The sequence below is a fragment of the Grammomys surdaster genome, unplaced genomic scaffold (assembly GCF_004785775.1).
Source record: "Grammomys surdaster isolate TR1022 unplaced genomic scaffold, NIH_TR_1.0 213, whole genome shotgun sequence".
Classification (NCBI taxonomy): Eukaryota; Metazoa; Chordata; class Mammalia; order Rodentia; family Muridae; genus Grammomys; species Grammomys surdaster.
The window spans coordinates 1,070,083-1,086,307 of record NW_021604658.1 but is presented as its reverse complement, the minus strand read 5'-3'; the positions used below and the strand labels follow the sequence as shown (position 1 = coordinate 1,086,307).

The following is a 16,225-nucleotide window of genomic DNA, read 5'->3' as shown; positions in this document are numbered from 1 at the left end:
GTTGGCAGCATGCATCTTACTCTCGACCATTTCACTGGCCCTAAGGAATTTTTTGTTTGTTTGTTTGTTTTTCGAGACAGGGTTTCTCTGTGTAGCCCTGGCTGTCCTGGAATTCACTCTGTATACCAGGCTGGCCTCAAACTCAGAAATCCTCCTGCCTCTGCCTCCCAAGTGCTGGAATTAATGGCGTGCTTCACCACTGCACAGCCCTAAGGAATTTTTGTAAGTAATTTTGTAAATGCTCCTTTTTAAACATTGTTCCTCTCATGTATATCTCATGTATATCAACACATATCCATGCATAAACATACAGAGACTTGAGGTGCTATCTCTGTGTGGCCCATACCTTATAGGGATCTTCAGGATCTACCCAGGCCACATGGAACATATGACGTATTTCTTCTGCCAGCCCAATTCTAGCTCCGCTGTTGGCTGCCACATAGATGCGTGGGATGCCTTCTGCTCTGGCAAGTTCAGAAGCTCTGAGAAACAGCAAATCCTCCTGAGGCCCAAAGGAGCCAATCCGATATGTAATGTCATTGCCGATGACAATGATATCTCGGCCATCTGGATATTCAGGGCTTTTAAGGCTCATTTTCCAGGCTACCATTCCAATCTACAAGGACAAAAACAAATGAAAACAGCTTCTTACATTCCTTTACTTTTGAGGATTCTTGAAGGTAAGACACTAGACTTAAGATACATCCTTCAGAAGATGTGCATTGTAAAAGAACCAAGCTCCCTCTTGGAAAGCAAACATTCTAGGATGCTGCTTCACATTACTACTGTGTCGCCTCAATTCTTCAATGAATTTACTTAAACAAAATGGAAAAACTCCAAATCTAAATGCACTCAAGATTACATGTTGAAGAAAGATAAGACAGTGGGGATGAGTTCAGAATGTCCATTTTACTAAACTATATACTACGACACTAATTTTCAGCTTTGATGAGATTTGTTTCAAGAAACCTTTAGCACATAAGGGATAGAAAGAGCATCACCTCTCACAGACTGTCCAACTTTTCTTGTGATCTCAGGCCCTTTTATTGTCCTTTAGGAAAGATTCCTCAGTGGCTTGGGTCCAGGTATTTTCCATTTCTGCAAAGATTTACTATCGAAATTCTTGTTGCTTTCTTCAGCTCCAGAAAACCAAAGGATGCACAGAGCTAATCTCTTGATGCACTATGATGTATGTAAATCTCTGCTCTCTGTTCAGTGGCATCTGACCAGCCAAACAAACAAATGATACAGACTTGAAAGACAGAGGTGACACGTCTCTTCTCAAACCCTTCTGGCTCTTTCCTTTTTAATCCCCTTCTATATGAGAGCTACTCAATCCTACTTGTTTATTTGCTAGTCCCATTTCTTTCGTATGCACTTACGCCTCTGTTACAGCTGCAGTTTTTCATGTCTGCCCGTCTATTTCCCCTATACCTGGATAAGTAATGCTTTTCATTCTTTACCCTCTTTTTTTTCTGTCTCCTGCTTCGCTCCCTACCCCCACCACTCATGCCCAAACACAAAACCTACCAGATGAGCATTTCTGGCCCTGCTTAATGGAGCCCAGCCACATCTGCAGCCTTGGTCCCTCATCCCCAGGCTGCTGCATATCACCTCATTGGGGAGCTGGCCATCAACAGATGTAAATAGCAGCATCCCTGGAAAGCCACATGCATCACCCAGACTCAACCCAGCCAGTGATCATAAGCTCTGAGTACACATTCCTCAATCCAATTGCACATCACTGTAATCAAGCTGGTTGAAGCTTTCTACACAGCGATTTGTGATTCTTTGCATTAAGAAATCTATATGAAACACCTACTGATAAATATAAGCTATTTAATATATCATACCATTGGCCGAATACAAAATGGATGTAATATAGGAAAAAAAAATTCCACTCACTTTCTGAGATATGATATTACTCTATCGGCTCATTAAAGACAAATAAGGGAAAAGAAGCCTACCATTTGAATGCTACACAGAGAAGCCCCAAATATCAGAACAATTTTGATCTAAAACAGCAGCAGCAGCAGCAGCAGCAGCAGCAGCAGCAGCAGCAGCAAAAAGGCTAGCTTATAAAATGCATGTATGGTGAGATTTTTTTTTTTAACATTTTCAGGTACTGTTTTAGCTAAACCATTCATTTGTTTCTCAGAAAAGAAAACATACTCCCTGTCTACTTTCTTGTAAGCATATTTGCAGTTAGGAAGATTGGGTTTAACACCAAATTTTATGCTATTTTAACCTTAGCCACTTAGGCCAGCTTAGATACAAGCCCTGAAGATTCTACTTTGGCATTTGTATCCTAATGTAAACACTGACTGTGGCATTGGAAAAGTAGATAATACTCTTATCTTTCCTCATTATCTAGGGACTCTTGTGTCACTTGGGCAGCCTGTTCAGCAACTGGCCAGGTCATTATGCTTGCAAAATTGACTTCTAATTAGATGTCAACACAGTAGCACAAGAACATTTTTTCCTCTCTCCAGTTTTTTAAGGCAGGTCACACTATATAGCTTCAGATAACCTTAAATTTGTTATGTAGTCCAAGATGGCCTTGAATTTACAATCCTCCTGCCTCAGCCTCCTGTGTGTTGGGATTATAGACACACAAAACCATATCTGGCTTTACACGTTACTTTCTTCTCTCAATGTCTTGCATTGATTAGCCCCACTCACTGACTCCTACATTAAAAGAGACAAAAGAGAACTGAGTTGAGCCAGTCTCAGTACAGGAAGGATCCTTACCAAGAACACATTCAGTTGTGAGTTAGCACAATGAACACAGGAGGAAGCACCTGTGGTTCAATTAACATTAAAATTTGGATTTCATTGCTAATCAAACAGTAGTAGGGCGAATAAGGGTAAACATGGGCTTTGGAGTCAACCAAACTTAGATCTAAATTGAGGATCTATCACTTATTAGGTTAGTGACCTCAGTATATATTTAACCTTATTGAACTTCAGTGTCCCTATATAAAAGATAAAGATAGCTGATGAATTTGATGAACTACTGGAAGCAGGACTCTATATTAAATCCAACATACAAAGCTTGCCCTTTTTTCCCCTCAACCAATCTAAATCCTGTTTGAAAGTTTCATTCAAACTCCACTTCCTCATTAAAGCTCCCTGATTCTAAAGTGACGTCTGCACTCTCTGATCTCCAAGATCTTCATGTAGCTCAGATATCACCTACAACTAACTGACTGACTTTTTTCTGTTTTTTTTTAAAGACAGATTTTATTTTGTAGCCCAGACTAACTTTCTTTCCTTTCCTCTTTTCTTTTTTTTTTCTCTTCTCTTCTTTTCTTCCCTGAGACAGACTATAGCACAGGGTTGGCCTCAAACTCATGGCAATCCTCCCATCTCACCCTCTTGACAGCTGAGACTGCATGAGAGTGCCATCAGTCACAGAATAGTCATTTCATTAAAATAAACGCTACTACTTGGAAATTCTAGGAAAACTGTCAACACTGTGAGTCAAAACACTGGTCATGACCAATATCTAAAGAATATAGATTGAGAGTCCCATTAAGTGAAACTGTAAGGTAAGAATAGGTATTATCAAATGAATATCTACCATACGTTGCATTACACTGTAAGTTGATAAACACTGACAATAATTAAGAGCTTAAGTGAGAAATGAAATCAGACGTCTTGGTACAAATGTCAGTTTCATACTAGCTGTAATGCCTTGTATACAGCAACCTTAACAGGCTCGCTTTCCCCACCTATAAAATAGGATTTTTCTTGAGGAATTGTTATGAAGAGCATATTGAAGTAGTATAGAGCCTGTACATACATGCTCTGAAAGTAGCTCTTATAACACAGAAGGTTGCTAGCTGTCACTGTCATAAAGAAAGGGGGGCGCAGAGTAACTTTTAGGAGGGGGATTTGCTGGGGACTCAAAGCATAGCTCCATATACATTATGCACATATGCGACCACTGAACTTGTTTTTATAGCTAGTGAGAATTATTTACTTTTTAAGGTAAGGTTCACAGAAAAAGAAATGCTGTTCTTTACTAGAGAAATTATAGAAGTATAGTTCAGAATATTATTACTGTCTTCAGTTGAATACAATATGGATTGTGAATATTAATTATAGCATAAACATAAATGTCACTGATCCCTAACTGTAATGTGGTTTCATGGATTGGATTCTGGAATAGAAAAAGGATATTATTAGAAAAGAAACTTGTAAAATTCACAACAAACTCATTTGTAAATCTGAAACACTGATAATTTCTTCATTTTGATAATTCTAGTATGATTACATGATGTTAATACAAGGGGATATAAAGAGTATAGTTTAGTGGTAGAATGCATACTATTGTTTCTGGGTCTACACTTATTAAAATAGTGCAAATGTATACTTCCAGCATTCTGAAAGCAGAGGCAGGAGAATTAAACTCGAAGTTCCAGACTAGCCTGGGCTTCTGCCATGCCTAATGAACTCTCTATACTGTACTGAATACTGTTTTCTTTCTTACACACACACACACACACACACACACACACACACACACACACACACTTACTTTTGAAGCAAAGAAAATTGGATAGCAAAGAAAAGTATATATACATATACATATACATATACATATACATATACATATACATATACATATATATATATATATACACATATACTTTTTGGTTTTTTTTTTTTTTTGAGACAGGGCTGTGTAGTTCTGGCTGTCCTGGAACTCACTCTGTAGACCAGGGTGGCCTCAAACTCAGAAATCCACCTGTCTCTGCCTCCCAAGTGCTGGGATTAAAGGCGTGCGCCACCACCGCCTGGCCATTGTTAGTATTCTGAATAGCATTACAATCATGAAACTGTTAAATGCCTGGTCTTGACATCTCAAATGTTGACAGGTGGGGCAAGAAAAGAATGGAGACAAGGCACAAAGAAGAACATGCTCCTGGGATTTAGTGGGTATAGGAATCATGGGTGAAAACATGTCAAAGACAGGGGAGACTGTAGAGGCTAGGTTTGTGTCTGGGAAAATATGTTCAGCCAATTCAACAATTCTTAGCTGGGCGGTGGTGGCGCACGCCTTTAATCCCAGCACTTGGGAGGCAGAGGTAGGTGGATTTCTGAGTTCAAGGCCAGCCTGGTATACAGAGTGAGTTCCAGGACAGCAGGGCTACACAGAGAAACCCTGTCTTGAAAAACAAAAACAAAAACAAAACAAAACAAAACAAAAATTCTTGATTATTTCTATATTAAAACATTCTCTTAATCTCAAAAACAAAGTGATGGCTTTGAAGGTTATGAATTTAAAATTACCTATGATATAGTATACAAGTAGAAAAGGACACAAAAATACATGCATATTATAACTGTAATCAACAAAACAGTGTGGTATTTAAGGGTATAGACTCAGAAGCCAAATACCTAGACTCTGAGTGTGTTGGTGCATAGATGTTATCCCAGCACTTGGAAAGCAAGAATTACACTGCAAGATTTTATCTTACAAAATAAAAAAATTTAGTCAGACATGGTGGGGCACACCTATAAACCCAGCCCTTAGCAGGCAGAGGGAGTATGGCTTTAAGTTCTAAGTAACTCAGGGTTATAAAGCAAGAGCCCATCTCAAAACAATCAGAAAACACTCTCTTGGGCTGTTGGGGCTATCATTTTATTCTTAAAAGAGAAGTGTTCTGTGGTGCTGTGGTAGAATGTAAACATATATATACACAGGTTTATACAATATTAATATCTCTACCTGAGAAGTAACTGCTTCTCTGTGTTTTTCTGGTCTGATGGTTAAATACATATTTATACTTTTAAAGTCAATATTTGTATAATAGACAAGAACAGTGCCTATCAGCTAAATACATATTTAGGACTGTACCACATGTATTACAAACATGTACTAAAATCGAAAGCTTATATTTATACAGAGCCTTTCGTCTTGAAAAGGACTAAGGAGCTTACAAACGTATGTACATAAAAGGGCATTAGCACTGACAGGCAGGCAAGTATCAGCTCCCACTTCCCTATGTCTCTTAGCAGTCCTGGGCAGGAACACAGTGTCAACAGGCACAGATCTGTAACAGCTGCAAAGACATTAACACAACAATCCAGTTGGAACACACGGGCACCTAGGACAGCAGCTGGAAAACAGCAACTGCATTCCTCTGGTGCAGAAGCACCATGGCCATTTCCAGCTTTGTATTTTTAAATTATTCTCTACCAAACTCAACTAATCACTTGACAAAATTGAATTTGATACTGAAAATGGTTTCTGAATGCAAAACACTTCGTCTGATGATTGAACACTAGGTTGAAGAATGCTTCCTCTTGCCCTTGATTTAAAGAGGGGGGTGGGAGTTGGGAGGTTATGACAGTCAAGAGAAATGACTCAAAATATTTTAAGAATAGCTTTGTCTCAGAGGATTCAGCCACTACATCAAAAGTCAGTTATATCCTCCCTTTCCCATTTAATTAGGACACTGTTAAGTTTTTCAGTCCAGTTACTTTATATCTGTGGGTCTATGAAGATTTCCTATTCTTATAGAATTGACTACAATTCTATAAGAATATGGCTACAATTCTATAAGAATATACACAGTGTGACAATGTGATTAGAAATGTAGCACTGACTGACTTCACCTAAGCCCAATCAACAGCCTTGTATACTAACCAAGAAAAATGCATCACTGAATCCTCTTTTTCCTTCTTTTATGTACATAAAACTTGGTTTAAAAAAAAAAGAGAGAAGAGAAGAAAAGAAAAAGAAGGAAAAGAAACTCCAGAACAGAAGCCTGAAGAGAACTGAAAAGCCGCAGAAGGGCAACCTGTGACTGCTTGTCTGAGTGGGCAGGTCTGTGTCTAATGAGTTTCCAAGTGGGCTTCTTGGTGCTGGCAGCATCAAGCATTCTCTTCCTTGGCCAAATCCTGTCTACAGCACTGTCTAAGTAGTTACCACTGAAAAGTATGTTTTCACTGATGCAGATAGCCACAAGTAAGTTTTAAAATACTAAATTTCAGATACATTTTTTTTTTCATAACGGAACTTTCAGTGAGCAGACTTCTTAGGCATAGGGTTATCAATTCAAGCTAACTACTCATCCTAAGGTGAAAGGGGAGATGGGCCAAAAGAGCTACAGTGAATAAGCTAGAAAGGAGCTAGAAAGTGTTTATTTTCTTTATGCAAGTCCTGAGGAAGAAAATAATTCTCTGGCTACTCTCTGATCCTGGAATAAACAGGCTCAAATGAGGGAGGAGGGAGCAGGGAGGGGAAAGCAAGCAGAAGAGAACAGTCTTATTTAACTGTTTTTATGTGGGTAAAATGATTTGTGCCATGGTATTTCCATAAGAAGTGGGACCATTATTTTCCTGTAGAAACACATTTGGTTTGAAAAGTATCACTGGACAGGACATGAAAATCAAACCAAATGAATTATTCACAACCTCCGATCAGAGGTGATCATTATTTCTGATGCTCCAAACAGTGATTAGGATTCTGCCCTGAGATGTCATTTTCTCGCTGAGTAACACCAGCAATAGAGAAAGGCATTATCTATCTATCTATATATGTACTTTTTTCTCCTAGGAAGACCCTGGTTTAATGTTACTATAACAGATACTAAAAAATATGATAATATTAACATTTATTCTGGTGGTACCCAAAAATGCCATTAGTCTGACATACAGTGTCAACACTAATCATGACCCAAAATTAGCACCAAAATTGACATCAACATTAATTGTACTATCAGTGCGACTACAATGTTCAAGTGCACACAGGCACTTCCCAAAGCTGCTGCTGTTGTCATGAAGCTATAACATGAAGCTCAACAGAGAAATGTGAAGGAAAAGCTAGGGGGCAAAACATGACAGGTTTACTTTTGAGGGTGTAATGGGGCGCCCGTCAGCCCTGCCAGGCTGTAGGAGCAGAGAGGGAATCTTTGCCACAGTTGCTTTCTTCTCTCCACACTTTAAGCTCAGCTGTAACAACACTTCCTCATATAGACTGAGGCTGGCTAGTGGCTGAGGTGGCTATTTTTAACATGTATCCCATGTTAAAGCCTACATGTTCTAACTCTGCTAATGCCTGAAAGATGACTACTTGCAAGGCTCTGGAGAGAGCACAAAGAACCCTAGACTGTCACAGTTCAAATGGCATTGAATCACAAAAATGAAAAAAAAAAACAAGACTCAGAGAGAATAAACTTGAACATGGGCTTCTTTTTTAAGGAACTTACATCAATATGTTACCTTTTTCCCTTTTAAATTAAATATAGCAAATTAAAGCTATATTTTTTGTTTGTTTGTTTGTTTTTTGAGACAGGGTTTCTCTGTGTAGCCCTGGCTGTCCTGGAATTCACTCTGTAGACCAGGCTGTCCTCGAACTCAGAAATCCGCCTGCCTCTGCCTCCCAAGTGCGGGGACTAAAGGTGTGCGCCACCACCACCCGGCAAAGCTGTATTTTTAATTAGAAACTATCAAAAGCAATTGCCATAATTAAAATATAACAAAATACAAGAAAATATTTAAAAGTTGTATTTTTAAGCCACAAGGCAGTGTGATATTTGATCTAATTTGTCCTGTTCGTGAAAACTATGCCACAAATAGTCGGGGCCTTTCCATGCTGCATGATCTGCCAGAACATTGTGTGCCAGTGCTAATGTCAAACAATCACATGAGCTCAAGACAACTTTCTTGACAACTGAAAACTTATTTCTATATGAAAAATTTCAGCCATATGAAAATATGACCAAAGATTACAATAATAATCTTGTACTAGGGAATAATTTCTACTTGTGATATTTACATACATGAAATCATAGTAATTTTACATATCTATACTCAGAAATTTAATTTTTTTAAAGATTTATTTATTTATTATATATGAATACACTGTAGCTGTCTTCAGACACACCAGAAGAGGGCATCGAATCTCATTACGGATGGTTGTAAGCCACCATGTGGTTGCTGGGATTTGAACTCAGGACCTCTGAAAGAGCAGTCAGTGCTCTTAACCACTGAGCCATCTCTCCAGTCCCGAAATTTAATTTTTTAAATACACAATCAAATACATACAGGCGATGGATTTAAGAAATGAAACAGGGTTAACTGACATAGAAGTTCACTAAGTTAGGCCTACTGTAGTTTTGGAAGCATTGCCTGTTAACCAGGCAAACAGATGTTCATCTCTGGTGCACCATGCCTCATTTTGGTGAGTCATCTGCTGCCTCTAGATGGAACTGCAGCTTCTTGACATAGGGTACTATACCACATCCCCAAGTCCCCAGGAAAATCTTAAAACTTACAATACATAAAAACAGCTCGCAAGAGTATTCTTCTGAGGCCTATCTCTAGTACTGAAATCTGGATAGGATGAGAAAAAGTCCTGCTCTACTGGACAACAATAACTTTGGGACTTTCAGTTAATTGAGCTCACTGAACTTTGGTTTGTTAACAGTCAGTCAAAACTAACTAAATAACCAGATGTGAAATCTCCAATACTAACAAAAAAACATTTGGAAGGAATTCTAAGAAAAGCATATGTACCCAAAAGAACAATATTAGAAATTCATTGGAAGTAATTCCATTTGGACAGACTTATTTTTCAAAATTAGCCTCAAACATTTTCTAATTGAAGGGATAGAAGATCATTTTAGACAAAGGCATAGAACCAAATATGCTCACTTAGACTAGGGGTAAGGTAAGAGCATAACATTTGTAAATATCACATAATATATGTTTCTCTAGATTTTCTATCTTGTAAGGTCCTGAGGCTAGGACTGAACCCACAGCCTTGTCCATGTCAGACAAGTGCTTTATCACTGAACTTCATCTGCTATCTTTGGAATAGGAGTCAGTGTTTTCTTCTTCCTCCTCTTAAAGCCCTTCATAGAAAATAAGGCTTTGTTCTCAAATACGAGTTATGAGTATTATGTACACCTAGAGGTATATGACCCCCATCTGCTAAAGATTTCAAGTTTACCTAAAGATGTTCTCCCTCCTTCAAGTATAGATTGGTGGTTTTGATTTCTCAGTAAGTTCAGAGTTCATGGTCCTCTGCTTTTCTTGTATTTTTGGTTGTAAGTCTGCCTCTAACAGCTGAGCTATCTTTCTAGCCTTTGTCTTCTGCTTCTCTAAGGGCTCTTTCAGAGCTCAACTTCAGGACAGTACAAATCAAATGAGCTACTTTTCTAATACATATCTAACAAAACATCACTGACTTAATATTCACCATTTTAAAAGGCAAACTAATTTCAGAAGATCTAAAGAAAACACAATAAAATTTATTGAGACTAGCTTCACAATCTTGAAGCTAATTTGAGGTTGAGTTAAAAAGTAATATATAAAAACATAGTGTTAAACTAGAAAAATACTTGGGTCCATCCCATGTTCGAGAGAAACAAGCAATCATTTTTGTATTTAAGCCAACAAGCACACACATACTCTCCAGGTAATTTTAGACAATAATGGGTTTCACGAGAATGAGTCCATGGTAAGCTAAGCTGTAGCAGTTCCTTTTCTCATCACTGTGTCCAAATACCCAGCTAAAGGAAACTTAAGGGGAGTTCATTTTAGCTTGGGTTGAAGAAAGGATACACTTCATCATGGTGGGAAGACCTGGACACAGGGATGTAATTGGTACATCATGTTTTAGGCCAGGAACCAGAGAGCTTCAATAAAGTCCCTATTCCATGGGAAATGGGTCACCACATTCAGGGAAAGGACTTCCTTCAGGAGATAAATCTCTCTGGAAACACCTCAGATGTTAGTCTGAGACAGAAGTGTGTCTCCTCCGTGATTACAGCGCCAGTCAGGTTGACAATGAAAATGGAGCATCACAGACAAGTTCTTTGTTAAGGATGGAGAGTGCCTGGCCTCAGAGCAGTCAGTACACATCTACAGATGAATGCCATCTAAGATTCTAGGCTTATTTTGGCTCCTCAACCTCTTTTTCCTATTATTACATTCTTTTCTTCTCTCTTTCCGCTCCCCCAACTCCTCTCTTTCTTGAGATAATTTTTCTACATAGCCCTGGGTGTCCTAGAACTTACTATGTGAACCAGGTTGGCCTCAAACTCACAAGATCTGCCTGCTTCTGCCTCCAAAATGCTAGGAAACCTTCTTCTTTTTTTAATGTTCAAATGAAAACTTTCAAAGAAATATAGCCTCAAAGTGTAAAGTACAGTCACAACAGTAGGATCTTAGTGGTTCGTAGTTGATGGAGTTTCTATTAAATCATTTTTAAAAAATATTTTTCTATACTGTTTAAAGTACTTTATAATTAAAAAAAAAATACAAGAGGGTTGGTCAAGAGGCTCAGTAGGTAAAGGCACTTGACACAAAGACGGCTAACCTGAGTTTGAGACCTGAAACCTACATGGTTGAAAGAGAGAATGGATTCTCACAAGTTGGAATCTGACCTCCACATGTGGGCCAGAGTACACATAAATGCACATATAATCTCTGTCTCTGTCTCTCTCTCATACATATACACACATACCTAATAAATAATAAATAAATAGGATGCTAGCACACTATAAACAATTAATGATACTTAAATACTGATATAAGAAGTAGTTTCAAAGCTGAATTCCTAATATCTACTATCTGTACCATTCCACCAGAGAACATAAAGCAGAAAATGAAATAAACATATCAACCATGATAGCTGCTAGCCTTTAAATTTTAATTTATATGAATTTATTTCCTATTTAGCATTCTTCTTTTAAAAAAGCTATGTGCCACTTTATGAGGTAGGCTCAACACATATTGAACCAGAGTTGAAATGCCAAAAGGAACATTAGAAGAAAACCTACCATGCCAACAACAAGGTAAAAAATAAAAAGGAATGAAGGAAACAAGTAGGTTTGCCTCATCAGGCAGGGGAATTTAAAAAGCCATCTTTCTATTAAAGGGAAGAGGAGGGAAAACCCTGACACCTAGTGCCCATCTGAAACACAAAGCCTCGGAGCCGCTCAGATTCCCTAGCATGGAGGCTTACGCAGAGGGGACTACTAAGATGCAGTAAATGTGCAATGCACGTTCCTTCCAGAACAACAACAAGCCTGAAGGAAAAATTCTTAGGCCATGCTAGGATTGCAGTCTATTATTATCACTCCTGTTTTGGGTTGCATTTACTATACCTCACTGCTATAACTACTTCTAAGTACAGTGTTTTCTCATTTCCAGTTTTTCATTACAATAAGAGCAATGTGAAGGAGTGCTAAAATCCCATGTTCTAGGGATTTGGTTTCCACCAGCACTAAAGTTACTGCAAGAGTTGCCTCCTGACCACATTTTCATCAGTACAAATTGCTGATTCAGTGCAACTGTAATAAATAAACAAACAAACAAAATGCAAGTGGATTTATTTAATTTTCAGAACAAATTATTTAATTTTCAGAACAATTAAGAATGTAACAGCCAATTGGTGGCTCATCCCTTTAACACTAGCACTTGTGAGGCAGAGGCAGGTGAATCTCAATGAGTTCCAGGCCAGTGTAGCCTACACAGCGAGTTCCAAGATAGCCAAGATAGCCAAAGCTATACAGAGAAACCCTATCTCAAAAAAACAAAACAAAACAAAATAAAACAAACAAACAAACACACACACACACACACACACAAATGTAACCACATGAAAGCCAGGATTTTTCTTTTTCCTAGCAGGCAAAGTTGAGTTGTTCACTGTCAAGTCCATTGCAGCCGCTAGTCTTAGCCTGAGCTTTTTAATAACTGGGTTTAGTGCAGAAAGCAGTTATGCTGCATTGGGAAGTATTACTCAAAATGTTCCCACCTGCAATTACAGCTTCCACTGAGTGATCAAAATAGGTTAGCAAACTGGCAGAAGGATGACACTGACTCCTCAAAGCACAAGTAGTAGCGCAGGCTGGATGGATAGCTGCGTCTCCCTGTGGCTCCAGAGCACACATTCATCTAGCTGTGGATTTACATACAGTGCTCATCACTGCAGCACTGGGGCTGCGAGAAAGGAAATCAGTTTAGTTTCTGTTGCAATCACATATTCCTCAATTTTCATCTTTACTTGAAACTATTAAGAAAATCCAGGCAACTCATCTTTAGAGCTATTTGCAAATAATGTAGTTCACAGATTTGGTCCACGTCATTCATATTCCCACTCTAAATTCATATTAAATGCAATGCCATTCAAATCTCACAATGAGAAGAAAGTATCCTGTACTTCTAATCAGGAATTAGGTGGTACTTCTTTAGTTACATCTTTCTTGATGGGGGAAGGGACAGCAGGAAAACAGGAAGGAGTAAGCTAACACAGAGCCAGAAAAGCTATTTCTTGTGTTCTTAGCACAGGCACAAGTGTTCAGAATGCAGGTCACATTTCTGCTGAAATAGCCAATATCTTCCTCAAGCAGCAGACAGGTTACCTAAAACTAAATGGAACTGAATTGGTCCAAGTTCTGGTCCTATCACCTTTCACCTACTTACCATCCTAGGAAGAAAGAGGGGAAGACAGGCTGGCCAACCAGGACACGATGGTCTAGTAAGTGCACAATTTTTGCCTCTGGCTATAGGGAGAAACATCTCAATTCATGGAAAAACTATGCAAGAGTCTCTTGTTTTACCTTCAATTCTTACATCCATGTGCTGACTTTTAAACCCAGAAACTCCAATACTTCAAGGTAATTCACTGTCACCCACAATGATGACCTGGTAGAGCCGTCACTCTGGAGAACATTACATTATGATGATTTAATGTCTACGTAGCATCAGTGCATTTACATTGAGCCTTGGCTTTCAGAACATTAACAGGTCAATTTTTTATTCCTTCTTAAATAGAACTATTCCTTACGGCTCTGTCCTGATGCCCATTCTCTTTGGCAAAGGACAGATTTGCCCCAACTCCCATGAGAAGGAGCCCTCCTTGTTCTCTCCTATCATTCCTCAGGTAATATGTAGAGTGCTAGGTTCATGACAAACTTGTCTCTTTGACCAAAGAAAATTAAACTGCAGTAGTGGAAAGTCAATGTTCCCTGATAAAAGTGGGCTCAGCAGAGATAGATCTTAGTGACACCTCGTCATCTTTTACATACAGCTGTCCCTCAGAGTCAAATGCTAAAACTCCATCCTTAGACTAGTCTCTTGAAGGACACACTCCATTGTGTCCTACTACTGGTAACAGAGCTTGATTCTAATACCTTAACCCCATTCCTGTCATGCCATGTCCTATAATCTGGCTAAGGTCATTGACCTCACCAGCCACCCTGGGCATCAGTTATTGACTGTTCACAAAAGAACAGCAGCCTCACTCTTCCTGAACTCTCAGGTTCAGAAACAGCAAGCTAACATGCAGGCTCAATCCTAGTCAGTCATCTGAAAAAAAGGAAAAGAGAAAAAAAGAAAACGTAACTAAGAAAAGGAAGATAGAATAATGGAAAAGGTGATACAGAGCAATGGCTATCTTCACATTTGCATTCTGATTTCAAAGCCACTGGGTGAAGGAAAACTCATGGTCACCACTGTATACTGCCACTTACCACAGTAGCCGCTCCTTTTATTCTAAGGTTTGTTAGGTCTTAAAGGGGTTAAAAAAAATCTTTAATTTTTTTTTTGTTCCTGTGTGTGTGTGTGTGTGTGTGGTCGTCTTTGGGTACAGAGTTCCGTATAATAAGACTATTTGTATTCATACTGGCAGAGTAAACACTACATGTTCATGCCCAGGCAGCTCTGTGCTTGTAATTTCAGCAAGAACAGAGCTCTGTCCCTCTGGGACTTCACTACTCCCCCAGTCTCCATTCGCTCAGACACAGAATGAGTACAGAGAGAAAGCAGGAGAAGAAAGATCATGGCAAGAGGTTTCACACAGCACTGCAGCTAGCATTTCACATGGCATAAAAAAAAAAATCTCATTTTGTGTTTTAATTACATTAGTTAAAACTGTTTTACTCTCAGCCTCATGTTCACAAGGGTACTTTCTACTCCTCAATAGCTATTCACTGAATCAAAATTGCAGACTAACACAACGAAGCTTTTCTTTCCTGCTGAGGGGCTTGTGAGCAGAAACCATACAGTAGACAGAAGCTCTGCTTCAACTCTGTGTGTCGATGCATACGCATTTACTCTCGGCAGCAGCTGCCACTTCCACCCTGTCTTCTTGCCATTTGTTGAGGCACCAGATCGGAAGATCTCCGACTACTCTAAGCCTCTCTGTCTGGTCCAGTGCTTGTCTCTCTATCCTAGAAGCAAATCACCTGCTCTTGCTGCCTGTACTGTGGTATTGAAAAGCCATAAACCTTATACACAAAACAAATATTTTAGAAAAGGATACAGAAGCTGGGCTTGGTGGCACATGCCTTTAATAATAGCAGAGACAAAGTTCAAGGCCAGCATATTCTACAAAGTGAGCTCCAGGACAGCCAGGGCTACATAGAGAGACCCTATTTCCTAAGAACCAAAACTAAGATACTGAACACAACGGAAAAAATTCATATAGTATCTCCAGTGATCAGCTAGCTTGCTCATCGAAAACACTCAGATAGGGATTATTTTAAGGAATAACTTTAGCTATTCCTTAAAATATTTAGCTGAACCTGTGATAAAACATTTGTATTTTTAGATGTGTTAATAGTTTTATCATCGCTATAATTGTATCTTAGAAGCATAATCAAAATCTTATAACTCTTACTACATGGAGATAAGGGGACACACAAGAATATACCTTTATGTCATTATTACATGGCACTATATGAGAAAGGCTATCAATCTTAGAAAAGGCTTTCTGGTTTTTTTTTGTCTTTTGCTTTTTTTAAGACAGAGAGTCACAGAGCTCAGGTTAACTCTGAACTAATTTTCTTGCCTCAGTCTCCAAATGGTGCTGTGTGACACAATACATGGCTAGAAATGTGGTTTTTTTATTTTTAAAAGTTTTATTATTTTTAGTGTCTAATAATTTATTATATTCATTTTTATTTTAAAAAATTTAAATATATTTTGATCATATTATTTTTCTCCTCAAGTCATTCCAGAATCTTTCCCTGACCCTCTCTACCCAACTTTAAGGTTTTAATAACTATCAAAATCAGGCAGGCGTGGTGCCATATGTCTCTAATCCCAGCACTCAGAAGGCAGGCAGAGTTTAAAACCAGCCTGGTCTATGTATGAGTTCTAGGCCACCCAGGCAAATGTAGTGAATGAGACCTTGTCTCAAAAACAAACCAACCAACCAACCAACCAACCAACCAACCAACCAACCAACCAACCAACC

General features: G+C 38.7%; 1 protein-coding gene across 1 annotated transcript in view; it reads right to left on the bottom strand.

Annotated features, from left to right (window-relative positions):
• Acaca (acetyl-CoA carboxylase alpha) overlaps window positions 1–16,225 on the bottom strand; it is a 266,070-nt gene that overhangs the window by 63,213 nt on the left and 186,632 nt on the right. Inside the window, exon 44 of the mRNA XM_028772253.1 lies at window positions 347–616. Within this exon, the coding sequence (XP_028628086.1) occupies window positions 347–616 (270 nt within the window). The remainder of the gene's footprint in view (window positions 1–346; window positions 617–16,225) is intronic.